At 42.6% G+C, this 18097-nt stretch overlaps 1 protein-coding gene across 1 annotated transcript in view; it reads right to left on the bottom strand.

Moving 5' to 3' along the window:
* Positions 1-17731, bottom strand: part of LOC139280018 (leptin receptor overlapping transcript-like 1) — a 38317-nt gene extending 20586 nt beyond the window's left edge. Inside the window, exons 1-3 of the mRNA XM_070899484.1 lie at positions 17628-17731; positions 17134-17209; positions 6906-7092 (exon numbers count right to left, since the gene is read on the bottom strand). Coding sequence (XP_070755585.1) covers positions 6906-7092; positions 17134-17209; positions 17628-17643 — 279 coding nt within the window. The 5' untranslated portion in view covers positions 17644-17731. The remainder of the gene's footprint in view (positions 1-6905; positions 7093-17133; positions 17210-17627) is intronic.
* Between the last annotated feature and the right edge of the window lie 366 nt (positions 17732-18097).

Here is an 18097-nt window from a genome sequence, read left to right as displayed (position 1 = left end):
GGACCCTCGTCTCTGAATTAACTGTGTCACTCTCCATCTTAATAAAGAATTCTACCATATTATGGTCACTCTTCCCCAAGGGTCCTCGCACAACAAGATTGCTAATTAGTCCTTTCTCATTACACATCACCCAGTCTAGGATGGCCAGCCCTCTATTTGATTCTTCGATATATTGGTCTAGAAAACCATTCCTAATACACTCCAGGAAATCCTCCTCCACCGTATTGCTACCAGTTTGGTTAGCCCAATCTATATGTAGATTAAAGTCGCCCATGATAACTGCGGTACCTTTATTGCCCGCATACCTAATTTCTTGTTTGATGCTGTCCCCAACCTCACTACTACTGCTCGGTGGTCTGTACACAATTCCCACTAGCGTTTTCTGCCCTTTGGTGTTCCGCAGCTCCACCCATACAGATTCCACATCATCTGTTCTTCCTTACTATTGCATTAATTTCCTCTTTAACCAAGAACGCTACCCCAGCTCCTTTTCCTTTCTGTCTATCCTTCCTGAATGTTGAGTACTCCTGGATGTTGAGTTCCCAAGCCTTGGTCACCCTGGAGCCATGTCTCCGTGATGCCAATTATATATATTCATTAATTGCTGCCTGTGCAGTTAATTCGTCCACCTTATTACGAATACTCCTCGCATTGAGGCATACAGCCTTCAGGCTTGTCTTTTTAACACACTTTGCCCCTTTTGAATTTTGCTGTAATGTGGCTCTTTTTGATTTTTGCCTTGGGTTTCTTTGCCCTCCACTTTTACTTTTCTTCTATCTATCTTTTCTTAGCTGGGGATCTGCTGCAGAGTCCAATGAGCCATTGTCAATCTTCTATGCTGGGAAGGTGCCACATTCTCACCAACACTATCTAATTGCCCCAGGTGAAATTATGTGAGCTGGTGCCTGGGTAGTAAGGAGGCGAGTTTGAGTGGGTTGGGGTAGAGGGCCACTGAGCAGGAAGTCACAGTGAGCTGCAGACAGCTGTTATCTCCCTCTTCATTAGCCTCACTATCGCTTTCCTTGACTCGGAGGTTGTTGCATTTCTGTTCTTTCTCTTCCTCCTCATCATCACTTTCTTCCTCCCGAGTCCTATTTTGCTGTAGTGGATGTGCAGGAAGAGGTTGGAGGCTAAGAATGTGAGCGCATTACCCCGTTGGTGGAAGGCTGCGTCTGTGTGATGCTTCACAGGGATGTCAGGGTAGCAGTTTAGATGTTCGGGCACTGACAATATGCCGCCAACTTCACTATCTTGCACAACAAAAGCAGAACATCTCCCCAAGAGCTCCATGGAATGAGGGAATACCCCCTCAGATAGCTGTCTCTGGTGGGCATTGTGCGCCATTTTCTCTTGCAACGAGGTAAGAGTCCGAGGGGAAGGCTAGCAGTTCCTGACTGTGTGCCAAGTGGCACGGGAGAGCTGAAGTAAGAGATGCTGGGGTATCAGCCTTTTAAAATGCAGGTAGGTGTTTTAGGGTAATTGTTGTTGTTAGGGGAGTTGGGTAGCTATAGTGCAATATTCCGAGGTACAGACTCTTCTTAACAAGAGTGCATTGTGAAGGGGTAGTTGTGCAAGTGTTTCTTGAAGAAAGTGAAGAGTGTGCTGGTTCCCAGGGTGGGCAAGGAAGAAAAGAATGAGTGTTCAGTGTGTGATCTTGTCTTCCCTGGTGAGGTCATTGAACTTCTTGCAGCACCTGGGACTATCCTGCGGGGGTGAGAGAGTTGGTACTCGGTGCCAGTGCACCTCCCTCCAAGTGGCACGTGACATTCCTGGCAGTCTTGCTGGTATGGACTCCCAGGAGACTATGTCTCCCAAATTCAATTTCCGCAAGAAGGGCTTAGAAGTTTGAATCAGAAAAATGCTGTGTTCTTCTGAGCCTGGGTGCATTACCATCTCATTTTTGCCCATCATCCCTTTTGTCTCTTAATCACTTCTGCCTTCCACCCTATCACAGACCTTCCCTTTTGTTCTTTCCTCCCCATCCCTTTCACTGCTCCTGCACTTCCTTAAAAATCTGTTACATCTCAAACTTTTCCAGTTCTGACGAAGGGTCGCAGACCTGAAACATTAACCTTTTCTCTCCACAGATGCTGCTTGACCTGCTGAAATTTTCAGCATTTTGTGTTTTTATTTCAGATTCCAGCATCCGCAGTATTTTGCTTTTGCGCTACTGCCTTGTTGATTCCTTATCAGAGGATGTAGACCTTCTTGAGCATGGTAAAAAGAATGATGAGACATGCAATGAAGTTATCTGAGAGTCAAGTGAGTGAGCCAAGCATTGCTCCTTCCTTGCCTGGTTATCCCCCTGTCGGAAGCTTAAGTGTGTAGCCACAACTCTCTTTTTGAAAGCTGCACTCCAGAAAATATCACCCATCTCACGCAGGAATTATGCCAATCACAACGCCAATGAGTGTGCAAATGAGCTGACCCAAGAAACCCTCATATAAATACCTTTCCTGAACATCACTGGGAAGAATTTTTTAAATGCAGTAACATTATTTTTCCTGCAAAAAATACCTTATAGAAGTTTATAAGTTCATACATTATGCTGTTTTCATTTGCAATACAAAACAAATGTATTCTTATCTTCAAACCCCCAAATGGTTTCCTCGCTGTTACTTTCCATAACTTTCCATTACTTGGAAAGGAGAGTGGAGAGATAACAAGAGCTTACAAACAGGAAATCCTCGCAAACTTTGTAAAATGTCTAGTCTTACTGTCAATCATATATTTTTTTTAATTGACCACATTTAATCATTTACTTGAGAGAAAGTCCAAAGATTCACGGTTCCCATTCAATTTCAGTTTTTTTACCAGGAAGAAATTTGTTATTTCACAGCTTCCAGGCTCTTCCATCTCTGGGCTGAAGGAGGACAGAGGTTAAAAAAATAAAAGTGCCAGCATGTTGTGTCATTGTTTAATAGATTGAATATATTTAAGGTGGAGATAGACAGATTTTTGAACAATAAGGGAGTCAAGGGTTATGGGGAGCAGGTAGGGAAGTGGAGTTGAGGCCAAGGTCCGATCAGCCATGATCTTATTGAATGGCGGAGCAGGCTCATGGTTGGCCTACTCCTGCTCCTATTTCTTATGTTCTTATGTAAGAGAAGGAGCCTTTGCTGTTTTTTAGTGCAAAAATGAACAGGAAGTGGGTCGAATGGAAAATGTCACAGTGCATCTCGGGATAGTGATAATAGTACACGGTTTAGATTAGTTATGGCAAAGGGCAAGGAGCAATCTGGAACAAAAATATTTAACTGGAAAAGAGCTAATTTCAGCAAATTGAGAACGGACCTGGTCCAGGTGAACTGGAGTCAGACTGGCAGGCAGAAATGTAATGGAGCAATGGGTGGCCTTTAAAAAGAGATAGTTCGGGTACAGGCTAGGTACATTCCCATAAGGGGGAAAGGGAGGGAAACTAAAGACAGACATCTATGGATGACGAAGGAGTTAGAGAGTAAGATGAAGCAGAAAAAGGGGGCCTACATCAGCTTGATAATACAAAAATTGGTAGGTAAAGCACTAATTGAATAATGGGAGGCATTCAAAGAGGAGATGGTTCAGGTCCTGAATAGACGCATTTGCATGAGGGAGAAAGGAAGTGCATCCAAAGCTACAGCTCTCTGGATGACTAAAGATATGGAGATTAAAATGAGACAGAAAAAGACGGCATATGACAAATGTAAGGGTCATAATACAGTAGAGAATCAGGCTGAATATAAAAAGTACAGAGCAAAAGTGATAAAGGAAATAAGAGGACCAAAGAGTAAGTACGAGAATAGATTGGCAGCTAACATAAAAGGGAATTCAAAGATCTTCAATAGACATAGTAACAGTAAAAGGGTTGCCAGAGGAGCGGTGGGGCCGATTAGGGACCAAACATGGAGATCTATTGGTGGAGACAGAAGGCATGGCTGAGGTACTAAATGAGTACTTTGCATCGGTGTTTACCAAGGATGAGCAGTTTGCCAAAGCTATGGTAAACAAGAAGGTTGCTTGGATACCTTAAGAGATAAAAATAGATAAGAGAAGGTACTCGAAAGGCTGTCAGTACTTAAAGTGGATAAGTCACGTGGCCCAAATGGGATGCATCCTAGGTTGCTGAGGGATGTAAGGATAGAAATTCAAGAGATGCTGGCCACATTCTTCTAATCCTCCTTAGATGCAGGGGTGGTGCCAGGGCACTGAAGAATTTAAAATGTTACACCCTTGTTCAAAAAGGCAGAAGGATAAACCTGGCAATTACAGGCCAGTCAGTTTAACGTCGATAGTGGGGAAGCTTTTAGAATCAATAATCCTGTAGAAAATTAACAGCCACTTGAACAATTATGGACTAATAAAGGAGCCTGTGCAGTTTGACTAACTTGATTGAGTTTTCTGATGAAGGAATAGAGGGTGGATGAGGGCAGTGCAATTGATAGTGTATATGGACTTTCAAAAGGTGTTGATAAAGTACCACATGAGGCTTGTTAGAAAAATTTAAACCCATGGGGATAAAAGGGGCAGTAGCAGCATGGATACGAAATTGCCTAATTGATAGAAAACAGAGAGCTGTGTTTTTCAGACTGGAGGGAGGTACACATTGGTGTTCCCCAGGGTTCAGTACTGGGACCACTGCTGTTGTTAATATACATTAACGACTTGGACTTGCGGGTACAGAGCATTTGGTAGTTACAGATAACAGAAAACTTGAAAATGTAGTAAACCATGAGGAAGATAGTAATAGATTTCAAGAGGTCATAGACAGGCAGGTGGCATGGGCAGTGATGGCAGATGAAATTCAACACAAAAAAGTTTGAGGTGATACATTTTGGTTGAACATTTTAGTCGGAAGAATGAGGAGAGACAATACATGTTAAATGATACAATTTTAAAGAGAGTGCAAGTACAGAGATACCTGGGGGAGGTGGTGTACAAATTGTTATAAATAGAGGGATACATTACAAAAGCCAGCAAGTTATGCTAAACCTTTACAAAACACTAGTTCGGCCCCAGCTGGAGTATTGCGTCCAATTCTGGGCACCACGCTTTAGGAAGGACATGATGGCTTTGGGCAGGGTGGGTACAGAAGAAATTTACCTGAATGGTTCCAGGGATGAGGGATTAGTTATGAGGACAGACTGGAGAAGCTGTGCTGTTATCCTTAGAGCACAGAAGGCCAAGAGGAGATTTGATAAAGGCGTTTTAAAATCATGAAGGGTCATGGCCGAAGGGTAGATAATCAGAGGGCACAGATTTCTGGTGATTGGCAAAAGAACCAGAGGCGGAGCCGATTATGAGGAAAAACATGTTGCGCAACTAGTGGTTCGGATTTGGAATGTACTGCCTGATAAGAGTTGTGGAAACAGATTCAATTGTAGCTTTCAAAAGGGAGTTGGATAAATACTTGAAGGAGAAAAAATTGCATTGATATGGGGAAAGAGTGGGGGAATGAGTCGAACTGGATTGCTCTTGTAAAGAGTCGGTGCAGACTCAAGACCAAGACTTAGGCACATAACCTTGGCTGACACTTCAGTGCGATGCTGGGGGACTGCCGCACTGTCAGATGAGACATTAAACTGCAGCTCCATTTCTTTCTTGAATGAATGTAAAAAATCCCATGGCACTATTTGAAGAGAAGAGTTCTCCACGTATCCTTCTCAACATCTATCTGTCAATCAACACTACCAAAAACAGGTTATCTGGCCATTTATCGCTATTGTTTGTGGGACCTTGCTGTGTGCAAATTGACTGCATTTCCAAACTATTTCATTGGCTGTAAAGTGCTTTAGAACATTCTGAGGATGTGAAAGAAGGAAATGAAAGTTCTTTCTTTGGTTAGGTCTAGTGATTACACTGAATGTAGTTGTGAAAATTTCATTTTTTAACAAATGCAAAAACTTTTGAATTGAGGTAACTGACAGAATATAAATAATGTATATTTCAAGGGATTGTAACTTCTGTTTACATAAAGTTTAAAGAATGAGTATCACACTTTTCATAAAATACCAATAAGTCACAAGGCAAAAAGTTTTTTTGTAAGCATAGCACAAAAGGAAAGCTGTCTTTTCCTGCTGCCTTTACTGATTGAGTTAAAAGAGACAGGCCAAGTTGGCAGCTAAATATTACAACCATGCTCGAGATGCCAGTTATCTACCAGCAATACCATGATATTCGCGAGTGTGTAATTAAACAATAATATAAGCATGCTTTATTGTATACCGAAGTGACCCTGCTGCTCTCGCCACCTTAGATATACCCCTGTTTCTGGCCTCAGCTTCAGGAACGCCTCCTGCTCCAGACCACTTGTGAGCAGTACTGCAGGTCAATTTAAAAACATCAGTGCAAAAGTGGAACTTGCAGCGGATTCACAGTCCTGATAGACACTGATGGGAGACTCAGATGTCAAAAGTACTTCACCTTTCTTAGGTTCATAGGAGAAAGAGCGCTAAATATAAGTATAATGAAAGAGGAAAGGATTGTAAAATAGTAATCTCAAGGGGGCACGAGGAGGTATACATTAGGGAAACAAGAGAGGTTAACAAAAATAGCGAAGGAAATAAGAATAGAAACAAAAAGAATGCTGAGAAACATAAAGGATTAGGATTGCAGTTCTTGTATGCAAATGTGCAAAACATTAGAAATTAAGTCAGGAAAACTAGAGCACTGGCGTGGCAGCCAGGACAAAAACTTAACTTTAGCCAGCACAAGACTGGAAACTAAAAATTCATCTGTTGGTAATCTGGATGTGATCACATGAAAAATGCAGCTACAAAAATAGTACATCTACAATATATTGGTCGGCATTTTAAAACATACTGTAGTACTGACTACAAAAGTATAAAAATATTTGCCATTACTTATCCCCTGCATTTGTAAAAATGTTCGGAGCCAATTTTGTACAGTAACATGACAATGATACTCACCAACTGTGCTCTTGCAAAAATTATAGGCAGCCCAAAAGCTGAGATGACTACACCTGTCGTGAGAAATATGGCAAGTTCTTTACATGCACTGCTTGCTGCATCGGTATCATCGACTACTCTCCTTGCAATGCAGTATGGGATTGGAGAGAGAATGTAAAAGAAAAGAACAAACAATGGCCAGTATTTGCTGCAAGAGAAAAAGGAAGAAAGAGAGAGTAACACTGATGAAGCTTAAAACATACTTTTGATCCCACCAAATGCTCAACAGCACATTAAGTTATTGAAATTCCCTTTGTGAAGCACTAATCAGATTATTCCATTTCCTACATTGTTACGGTTTAGTTCATAATTATTACTGCTGCCACATACATTACTGATCTAATATTCATTTCCATCACTGCAATTCAAATCAGTGCAGGTAAATGTAGAGACACAACTTCAATGGAAATTCAGCAATTAACCAAAGTTCTTATATTTGATAGAAATATTTAATTACCCTCAGCCCCTGCCTCCGCTCATCTGCTGCTGAACCCCTCATCCATATCTTTGTTACCTCTAGACTTGACTATTCCAACTCATTCCTGGCTGGCCTCCCACGTTCTACTCTCCGTAAACGTGAGGTCATCCAGAAATGTGCTGCCTGTGTCCAACTCGCACCAAGTCCTGTTCACTCATCGCCCTTGTGCTCCTAGTCGATTTTAAAATTCTCATCCTTGTTTTCAAATCCCTCCATGGCCTTGCCCCTCCCTATCTCTGTAATCTCCTCCAGCCCTACAACCCGGAGATATCTACTCTCCTCTAACTCTGGGTTCTTGAGCAGCCCTGATTGCAATTGCTCAACTATTGATGGCTTCAGCTGTAAAAGCCCTAAACTCTGGAATTCCCATCCTAAACCTCTCCGCCGCTCTGTCCTCCTTTACAATGCTCCTTAAAACTTATCTCTTTGAGCAAGCTTTTGGTCACCTGCCCTATTACCTTCTTCTGTGATCCGGTGTCAAACTTTGTTTTATAACGCTCCTGTGAAGTGCTTTGGGTCATTTTATTACCTTAAAGGCACTATATAAATACAAGTTGTTGATCGGTTTACAAACATAGGATGAGAAAATACCATCAGGCTCAGGTTCACCCCATCTGTTAAATGGGACATCACCCTCCCAACCACTAGTAAACTCATTCCTGGGAAAGGCAAAAAATAGAGGGAAAAAACCTATTGTCTATTTCAGGGAAACTCCTCCCCAAATCCCTAAGGCAGTCAATCAAGCTGCAGTAGACCATGGTTACTGCATGACACATGATTAGACATACTTAAATCAACCTCACCTCCTAAATATCCAACACATTTAGAAACATAGGTCTGGAATGATCATCTCCATCAGTGGGCCAGTCCCAACGTCAGAGACTTCATCTCTCACTTTAGTTCTGCTGTCCTTCAATAGCCCTGTCACGGGCTTATCCATTGCCCACTTACATTTATAACATCCACCATTTCCACTGTCCCCATATGCTATTCCATATACAGTATTCAACACCCTCTGCATCTAAACTGGAATCCATCCCCTTTTTCCCAGAGCTTCTATTAAAATTAAACACGTCTCTTGGATCCAATTTATCTTTTCCATTTAAGATCCTAAATACTTAAGTAAGATCACCTCTAATCTGTTTTTCCCCCAATGTAAACATCTTTATTCGTCTCTCTTCTCAGCTCAGATGTCCAAACCCATTTATCAACCTAATTGCCCTTGTTTGTACTCCCTACATGTCAGGTGCACTCCCCCCCCACCCCCCCCCCCCACCCCCATCCCAGCACCGCAGTAAAGCACCCAGATTGGTACACAATATTCAAGGTGGGGTGTACAAGCTATCACTCAAGTAAATAATGAAGGATCTGTTACTACATTACGCAACACATAGTGGAAAAGATGACATTTCTAGGAAAATTAGGTAGGTTTGCAGTACGTAGTAACAGAGCTGCAATAATTAGTAATTTTAACTACCCAGTAGACTAGAAGAGACAAAAAGTTGTTCCCAGAATGTACCCAGGATTGTTAATCAGTATGTTGCCTGGCCTGATCTGGTTTTGAGTAATGAAGCAGGATGATACGTGACCTAAAGACAGAACATTTGAAAAATAGTGTGAAAGAGTGGGACCACAGAGACATGAAGAGGGACATCTTATATTTGAGCATGACAAAATGATTAATAAGTGTTTTACAGAGGAATGTGGAAAGCGGAAAGTTTTAGGGAATGTGGAAGACCCACTGGTGGACTCTTGAACGCCATTCCCATTTGCAAGGACTGTTAGTGCCTCTCCTTTCACCTCTTCAAACGGGTTGGCAATTGGTTGAGAGTTAGGAAACAGTAGAGATAAAGGGAATATTTTCCGATTGGTGGGAGATAACAAGTGATGTTCCACATGAATCTGTACTGGGGCCTCAGCTTTTCACCATATATATTAATGGGCTCAATTTTGCCCAAGCCCGTTTTCTGGCGTATTGCCAGTGTTATGTCCATTTTCTAGGCCAGAAATAATTTACCAAAGTTTCCACGATCTATAATTCGAATTTGGTATCGTGCAGCGTGTCCAGTCGCCTCGGGGGGCTGGAGACTGTTGTTTGCGCCGAAAAACGATGCTGTGCATGCATGGAAAAAAAATTACGTTTCTGATGTCGTTGCAATGGACGCACATGCGCAGTACAGCTCCGAGTTGGCAATCAGCCATTTTTAAAGAGCCAGTTGTGTGTGTTACAAGTTCTGCGAGAGAGCATTGGAAAAATCGCAGCTACAGCAGTACAAGATGCAACGCTGTGCAAGGACCAAGAATTTCTTACAGGAAGAAGAGGAGGTACTAGTTACTGTGATTGAGAACAGATGGCAGGAGCTGGACACCAGCAGAGGTCACATAAAAGTTCCACCCAAAGAAATCAAGAAACACTGGAACCAAGTTGCAGAAGATTACTGCGCACTGATGACCACATGAGATCTGGACGCCAGTGTAAAAACAAATGGCAGGACCTTGGTCAAGTACTTAGTGTAACTAATATTTTCATTTATTCAATGCAATTGTAAATGTGACCAGCTGTATATGTCCCACCCAGCAGAAAGACACCCTCTCTAAAAAGTTATGTTTTCATCTTTGCAGAGAAAAATGGCACACAACAAACGAGAAAGAACCAGAACAGGAGGCCCGGCAAATCTGCAGCCACTGCCACCCTTGGAAGAGAGGGTCGCTGCTTTGATGGGTCCTGCCTGGAGAAAAGCAACCACCACTGCATAAGCTGGGCCCACACTCGAGGAAAAGAGTATGTCTTGCAAATGTCACTGACCATGAGGGAGGGAATGTTGCAGGTCGTTGAGACTCTGTCAGGGCAAATGAGGGATGGCATGTTGGAGTTAGCTGCTACAATAAGGAAACACACCCAAACCCTGCGCCCATTGACAAAATCAAATGCCACTCCCGGATATCGTTCCTATTTCTTGTGTCATTGCTGTTACTTCTCCCGACAGTTCCAGTACCTCATCACTCACCCCACTGATGGCGTCCAATCCCCACACCAGCCTCTGAAGAGCCCAAAGCCAGGCCCTCCAACTTGCCTCCTGCCACCGACGCTTTATTTTACATTAAAACTGAATCATTTCCATTATTTGTTCCATTCTTGACACAACTTTTGGAACTCAAGAAGTATCACCCAAGGTTTTATGACTTCTCCTCTCTTCCCCCACTTAAGTAATTGCAGTCTTGTGACTTCTCCCCTTCTCTCACTCTTTCCTCCTCTCCCCCTCCCCCCCCCCACTTATTGCAGTCTTCAGAAGCCGACCCTCCAGCCCTGCTTCAAGGCGTGCGGTGGTGGCATGCGAGTGAGTGCTAAAAAAAAAAGAGAAAGCTTCTGAAATCCAACAAACTTCCATTTACTACGTTGACAGGTTAAAAAAAAGTCGAACTTTATTATTGATTTTTTACAGTGTTCTTGACTCCCTCCAAAATCTTTGCCTAAAAACAATGCCGTCTTTCAGCACCGATTTGTCAATGTGCGCTGGTTTTCTTAAGTGCCCAGAAGGTTTTTCGGGAGTGGTCAGATACGCCGACCTAGGAGGAAATAATTTTGGACAAACTGCGAAAAATTATAAAAACCGGCGCAGACATGAGGGAACGCCACCTACGATGCCAAAAAAAACTAGCCTTGAAAAATCGGAACTAAGTCAGTTGCGTCAGCGCAGATCGCAGGGAGAAACTTTGAAAAAATAAATACACAAAAAAAAAACGGCGCAAATGACCCCGGAAAATTGAGCTCAATGACTTCGATGAATTAATCCAGGACAGTCAGCATGGATTTGTTTAGGGAAGGCAGTATCTGACTAACTTGATTGAATTTTTCCAAGAGGGTCGATGAGGGCAGTGTGTATAATTTAAATGGAGAAAAATTGCAAAATGCTGCAGTACAGAGAGACCTGGGGGTCTTTGTGCATGAAACACAAAAAGTTAGTATGCAGGTACAGCAAGTAATCAGGAAGGCAAATGGAATGTTGGCCTTTATTGCAAGGGGGATAGAGTATAAAAGCAGAAGAATCCTGATACAACTATACAGGGTATTGGTGAGGCCACACCTGGAGTACTGCGTTAGTTTTGATCTCCGTATTTAAGGAAGGATATATTTGCACTGTAGGGGGTCGACAAGGTGGATGGAGAGAGGATATCTCCACTCATAGGGGAAACTAAAACTAGTGGACATAGTCTCAGAATAAGGGTCTGCCCATTTAAAACTGAGATGAGGAGGAATTTCTTCTCTGAGGTGCCAGAGGATGGGAGGGTTGCAAATGCTTCCACTGCTTTTCAAAAAAAAGGGGAGAGAACTACATCAGGTAACTACAGGCCAGCTTAACATCTGTGGGGAAACTTCTAGAGACCATATTCGGAACAATTGTCACTTGGTTAATAAATGACAGCCAACATAAATTTGTTAAATCGTGTCTGACTAGCTTGATTTGAGTTCTTCAATGCAATAACAAAGATGATTGATGAAGGTAATTTTAGTTTACCTAGTGTATATGGACTTTCAAAAGGCATTTGATAAATTACCACACAATAGACTTGTTAACAAAACTGAAGTCCATAGGATTAAAGGGACAGTGACAGCACAGACAGAAAATTGGCTGAGACAGAAAGCAGAGGAGTAGTGACTGAGTGGAGGGAACTATACAGGGGTGTCCCCCCAGCAGTCGACATTAGGACCGCTTTTTTTCATATATATTTAATTACCTGGACTTTAGTATATAAGGCATTATTTTAAAGTTTGCAGATGACACAAAGCTTGGATATGTAGGAAACAGTGAGGAGGATGGTAGCAGACTTCAGGAGGACATGGTGAAATGAGCAGATACATGGCAGATGAAATTTAATGTAGAGAAGTGGGAAGTGATGCATTTTGGAAGAAAACATGGCGAGAGGCAGTATAAACAAAATGGTCCAATTTTAAAGGGCGTGCAGGAACAGAGAGACCTGTGGATGGATGTACGTACACACATCTTTGTCGGTCACAGGACAAGTTGATGCAGCTATCAAAAAAAAAAATCATACGGGATCCTGGGCTTTATAAATAGAGGCATGGAGTACAAAAGCAAGGATGTTATGCTAATCCTTTATAAATCACTGGCTAGACCTCAGCTAGAATATTAGGCCTGAATTTGCGGTCGAAGGCTTCCCGGGGACAGATGCCTCCGAACTGCAACAAATCTACGAACCTACCTGATGATCCTGGATCCACAGAGGCTCACACTCCTGGGCCTCTACGCATAGGCCTGTGGAGAGGTCCATGTACCCCGGGGGTGCTTGGGGACCAGCCAATCAGATAGGGGATTCCCATTATGCTTATGAAGATTCCATTTAGTACGGAATCCCCATATGCTTAATAGGAATTACCCAAAATACACATTTACAGAGCATGTTTAAAATGAATTAAAATACAATTTCATTAAAAATTAAAAAAAATTAAATTTTTTGAAAAATAAATTTAAATATTTTTAATGGGCCAAAAATAAAATATTAAAGGTTTTTGAATATTAAATATTTATTTTCACCCATACGCTTGTAAAAGGCCTTAAGCCTGTTTTTACCAGGTGCAAGTGTTTCATGGGCATTTTCTGGGCAAGAGTTGGGCAAATAGCCCAAACCTCTGCCAGTGGATGTCCATTTCCTGAGGATACAGAGGATCTGTCTTCGCAAGTTCAGGGTTTTTGCACATGCCCACCCCATCCCTAAACCTGGAACTTGTACACGTGCGTGGTCACAGACCTTGGAAAATCCAGGCCATTAATGTGTCCAATTCTGGGCACCAGACTTTTAGGATGGACATCAAGGCATAGGAGTGGTTGCAGACAAGATTTACCAGAATGGTACCGGGCACAAGGGATTTCAGTTATCTGGAGCGATGAAAGAAGCTGGGATTGTTCTCCATAAAGCAAAGAAGGTTAAGGGGAGATTTAATAGTGGTGTTCAAAATTATGAAGGCTTTTTAATCAGAGCAGATGGGGAGAAACTGTTTCCACTATCAAGTGTATCAATAACTAGAGGACATAGATTTAAAATAATTGGCAAAAAAGCAAAGAGGAGAATTATTTTTAAACTCAGCAAGTTATGATGATCTGGAATGCGCTGCCTGAAAGGGTGATGGAAATAAGTTCAACAGTAACTTTCAAAAGGGAATTGGATCTCTACTTAAAAAGGAAAGAATTGCAGGACTATGGGGAAAGACCAGGGTAGTGGGCCTGATTAGCAGTTTTTTTCCAGAGAACCTGCACAGCTGGATGTCCAAATAATCTCCTTCTGTGCTGTATGGTTCCATGACAACATAAATCTAACATTGTTATTTACTGGATTTTGATTCACAATATTAATCTCTTATTTGCTTTCAGGCCCTTTTAAAAAGTGGTCAAACTAGGTTTCTCGGTACATCCCAAGGAACTGTTTGCTAATCATTGTAGAATGCTACACTAAATGTAGCTTGAAAAGAGAACAGATTCCCCATATTACCCTTGTAACATTACTGCACAAAGTTTGTGTCAAAATAAATACATAACTTCTCAACTTCTATACACACCATTGCTCAACCTTTTCTTTGAAGATTAGATGGCACCGTGACTTGGCACACAGTCATTTCACTTCACAAAAGTTGGTTTCTATCCAGTCTAGACTGAGGAGATGAAAATCTCATCTCACCAGTTCCTAGTGACATGTGTCCCTAACACTAAATCTTAAAAGAAAAAAACTTGCATTTATATAGCGCCTTGACAACCCCAGGATGTGCCAAAGTGTTTTACAGCCACTTTTGATACGTAGTCACTGTTAAAATGTTGAAACCGCAGCAGCCAATTTTCACACAGCAAGGTTCCACAAACAGCAATGTGATCGTAACCAGATAATCTGCTTGCAGTGATGCTGGTTAAGGGATAGATGTTGGCCAGGCACCAGGGAGAACTCCACTGCTCTTCTCCAAATGGTGCCATGGGATGGTTTACATCCACCTGAAGGGGCAGATAGGACCTTGATTTAACTCCTCAGCTAAAAGACGACATAGCCAACAGCGCAGCGCTCACTCAGTACTGAACTAACGTGTCATCCTAGATTATGTGCTCAAGTCTCTGAAGTGGGACGTGAAAGTACAACCTCCTGACTCAGAGACGAGAGCTACCACTGAGCCAAGGCTAATACTTAATATGGCATCAATTGGCACTAAATTTGAAATCTACATGTAAAAGGGCCATAAAACCTCTGGTGTGGGAAACAGAAAATTGTCATGTAGGTGCAGCCTTTCTGAGGATGGGGGTGTTGGGCCAGAGCACAGGCGTCTTTACTTTACACATAACCAGGCTATACCTGATCTAGGAGCACTATATTCTGACACAAGGTGCCCAAAATGCAGACAGTTCTGTTCCACAACAGCAATATCTCTCATTTTTAACAAATATTTTGTGTGTGTGAATTCATAACAAAAACCACTAGAGGGGAGATTAAAGTTTGCATTACGGGCAGGAACAGTCTGCTAAAGCTTGTATACTTACTCGTTAGGCTTAGTTCTGAAGTAGCTAGATTCAAGGGCCTTCCCTGAAATGGTGAAAATAAAATGGCGGAGTACTAATACCTGGACCACTTGGATAGGGCAAGAGGGGATCGAGACACATCACAGTGTACAACACTCAGATTTAGTGGTAGGGTTTGGTTGATCTACTTTATCTATTAAAAGTCTTGTATATTACATGCACTTCTATCCCCAAATCCTATATTCTGTTGGCGCAATTTCTGAGTAACACTTTTTTTGGTCAATATTAATAATGGAAACTTCCTATTTCAACACTTTAACATATGTGAAAATTGAATCTGCCAGTCACACTGTCCGCCATTTAGATTTTCTCCTGAAATATGTTTGGTTAGATTTTTATATATTTGTTTAAATCTTTAACATCCATCATGTTTGGAATCTGCAATGTGTTAAAACAAATGCACCCTATTTCTTCCAACTGCTTATCTCATTTTTACTTTATGCTTTGAAATTTCATAAAATTATTTTTGCCTCTTTTTAAACTCGGTTTTCCAATTATTTTCTTTCAATACAGATTTCTTCGCTTTATAGTTAAAATAATTAGATCGTCAGGGTTACAGCCCTGCTTCCCGCTGACAGTTTCCTTATGATGACCCTGCTGGGTCCTGCTGCTAGTCTCCTTATGACAGCTCTGCTCTCCACTTCTAGTCTCCTTATGACGGCTGTGCTCCCAGTCCACTTATGATGATGACCCTGCCGTGTCCCACTACCAATCTCCTTATTTCAGCCCTTCTTCCTTCCCAAACCCGCAGCTAAAAAGAAAAAAAAAAGTGGAGAAATGGCCTCGATGCAGCTCCACTCCCAGATCCCAGTTGACAAAAAAGATTAAAATTCAGTCCTGCTATTCCCTCTGACACCCACTGCTCAACTTTTCCCGCTGCTCATTTATGCCTGCTCACGTCACCTTTCCAACTACCGAATCAGCTTTTTTTGAAAAATAAATTGGCCATGTTGACCCCTCTGCCCAGCCTGGAAGGGACTTCAGGGCCAGCTTGGCTCTGTTGGTAAATCTCTCGCCAGAGTCAGAATGTTGTGGCTGCCATCAAATTGTAGCCAGAGCATCGCCTGCAATGGCTTCTTTTCCTGTTCCACTGCCTCTGGAGTCCGAGGATCTGTCGTGAGGCCCCATCCTCAACTTTATTCCAATACAACCCACTTTCTCTCTTTACCGCTGCTGCATAATATGCTGATGGCTTCAATAATCTATTTACCAGTGCCCCCAAAATCATTCTCCTTTGTCATGCCCTGTAGAATACCATTTATTTTATATTGCCGTTTATTATCCTTTGCCAATCTCATGACTTTGCATTTGTCTACACTGAATGACATCTGCCACTCATCAGCCCAGCTCTCCAATCTATCCAAATCCTTCTGCAGTTGATCGGCCTATTTCCGGTTGTTTACAGTCCCTCTCAGTTTGGAATCATATTTCGATCCCCACTTCCAATTTATGTGCATTACTGGTAGCAGCAAAGCCTGATCCCCAAGACACTCCATTCACTGCTCCATTCTGTGCCAATTAGCTCAATCTACAGTCCCCTCCCACTGCCTTTGTTTCAGTTGTCTTTTGACCCCCATTAGAACCACTCTGTCTATGTCATGGCTTCTAAACTTGGACTATTACCTTAGAAAACATATTGAACCTACAGTCCATTCTAGCTAATTGGTCTTTTGGCATTTATATTCCTCACAAGCTTCCTCCCAGTCTAATGACATCTTCCCACCCTGGCACTGTATCCCTCTATTCCCTTCTCTCTCAAGTATGCAATCAAAAGAAAATAAGCATGCATAAAAGTTAGCAAGAATACAAATACTAAAGATGATAAAGCATTCCTAACAACTGATAATTAGTCCCAGAGATCTGCATCTGAAAATTTCAACTGTTCAACTCAAGCGCTACATTAGTATTTAACTATGTCACCGTTCAAACCAGGATTATATTGAGAAGCTAGGCTCTAAACTGTGAATGAAATCTTATTCACTTAAGAAACCAATCTCTAGTCTGCAATTATCAGTTTTATCCCGTCATAAAATAATCAAAATCAGTAAATGATTAAACTTCCATTAGTTTTAATGTAAAAAGTAGTAGATAAAGTGCTCCCTGGATTAGCGCTGAAAACGAGGTACTTATTGTTTACTTGTAGTCTGGAAGGGCACATCCAAGCATCAGAAACATCAGTCCGATGGCTCCACCAAATGACAGGCTGATCAGAGCTGGAACATGTAAAGTGACAAAAAACAAAGTAACCCAACCAACTCATTACACACATCCCGTTAACAAACTAGATTTCTTTCCAGAGGTCCGCAAAAGCAGGCTTCACTTGACAATTTCAGAGAAGGTAAGCAGGGGGAACAGAGGGGTCGACGGTGCAGGGGAGGGCGGTGAGAGAGACAAGGGAAAGGGGGAAAGAGAGAGAGCCGCCGGCCAGACCCAGACCCGCCTCCGATTCATACTCGGGGGCGGAGCGCACTTTCCACTACAGCCGGCCCGCCCGCCCGGCACTGCGGTCTCAGCGGCTCCGGCCGAGTATCACAAAACCGGCAGCTCTGCTCTGCCGGTGCCCCGCCCCGCCCCGCCGGGGAGACACCCCACGGTCCCGTTTCCCGAGGCCGCGTCCCCCCTGCAGCTCACCTTTAATCCCCGCCATGGCCACAACAAACAAATAAACGGATCCACTTCCGAGCCAAAAGTCACTCAGAGATGGTCGCTCCGACAGCAAAAACGTCACGGCATGGCTCCTCCCCTGGAGTGCCCGAGGCTGCGCGCGCAGCCAGCCGTCGCTCATTCACTCCCACCTTTGTGTCAGATTGAATCTGGAATCCGATCTCATTCTCAGTTGACCAAATGCAGGGTGCGTCAGACCAATTTTAGTGCCTCATTTGTGTCCTTGCTGAGGTGAGTGTCAGCTGCGGCTCAGTGGGTAGCACTCTGGTCTCTGAGTCAGAAGGTTGTGGGGTTTAAGTCCCACTCCAGGGACTGAAGCACATAAATCTAGGCTGACACTCCAGTACAGTACAGTACTGAAGGACCACTGCACTGTCAGAGGTGCCATCTTTTGGATGAGACATTAAACCAAGACCTCATCTGCCCTCTCAGGTGGA

Source organism: Pristiophorus japonicus, chromosome 1 (assembly GCF_044704955.1).
Source record: "Pristiophorus japonicus isolate sPriJap1 chromosome 1, sPriJap1.hap1, whole genome shotgun sequence".
Classification (NCBI taxonomy): Eukaryota; Metazoa; Chordata; class Chondrichthyes; family Pristiophoridae; genus Pristiophorus; species Pristiophorus japonicus.
The sequence above is the reverse complement of the archived record's forward strand: the minus strand, read 5'-3'. Positions and strand labels throughout refer to the sequence as shown.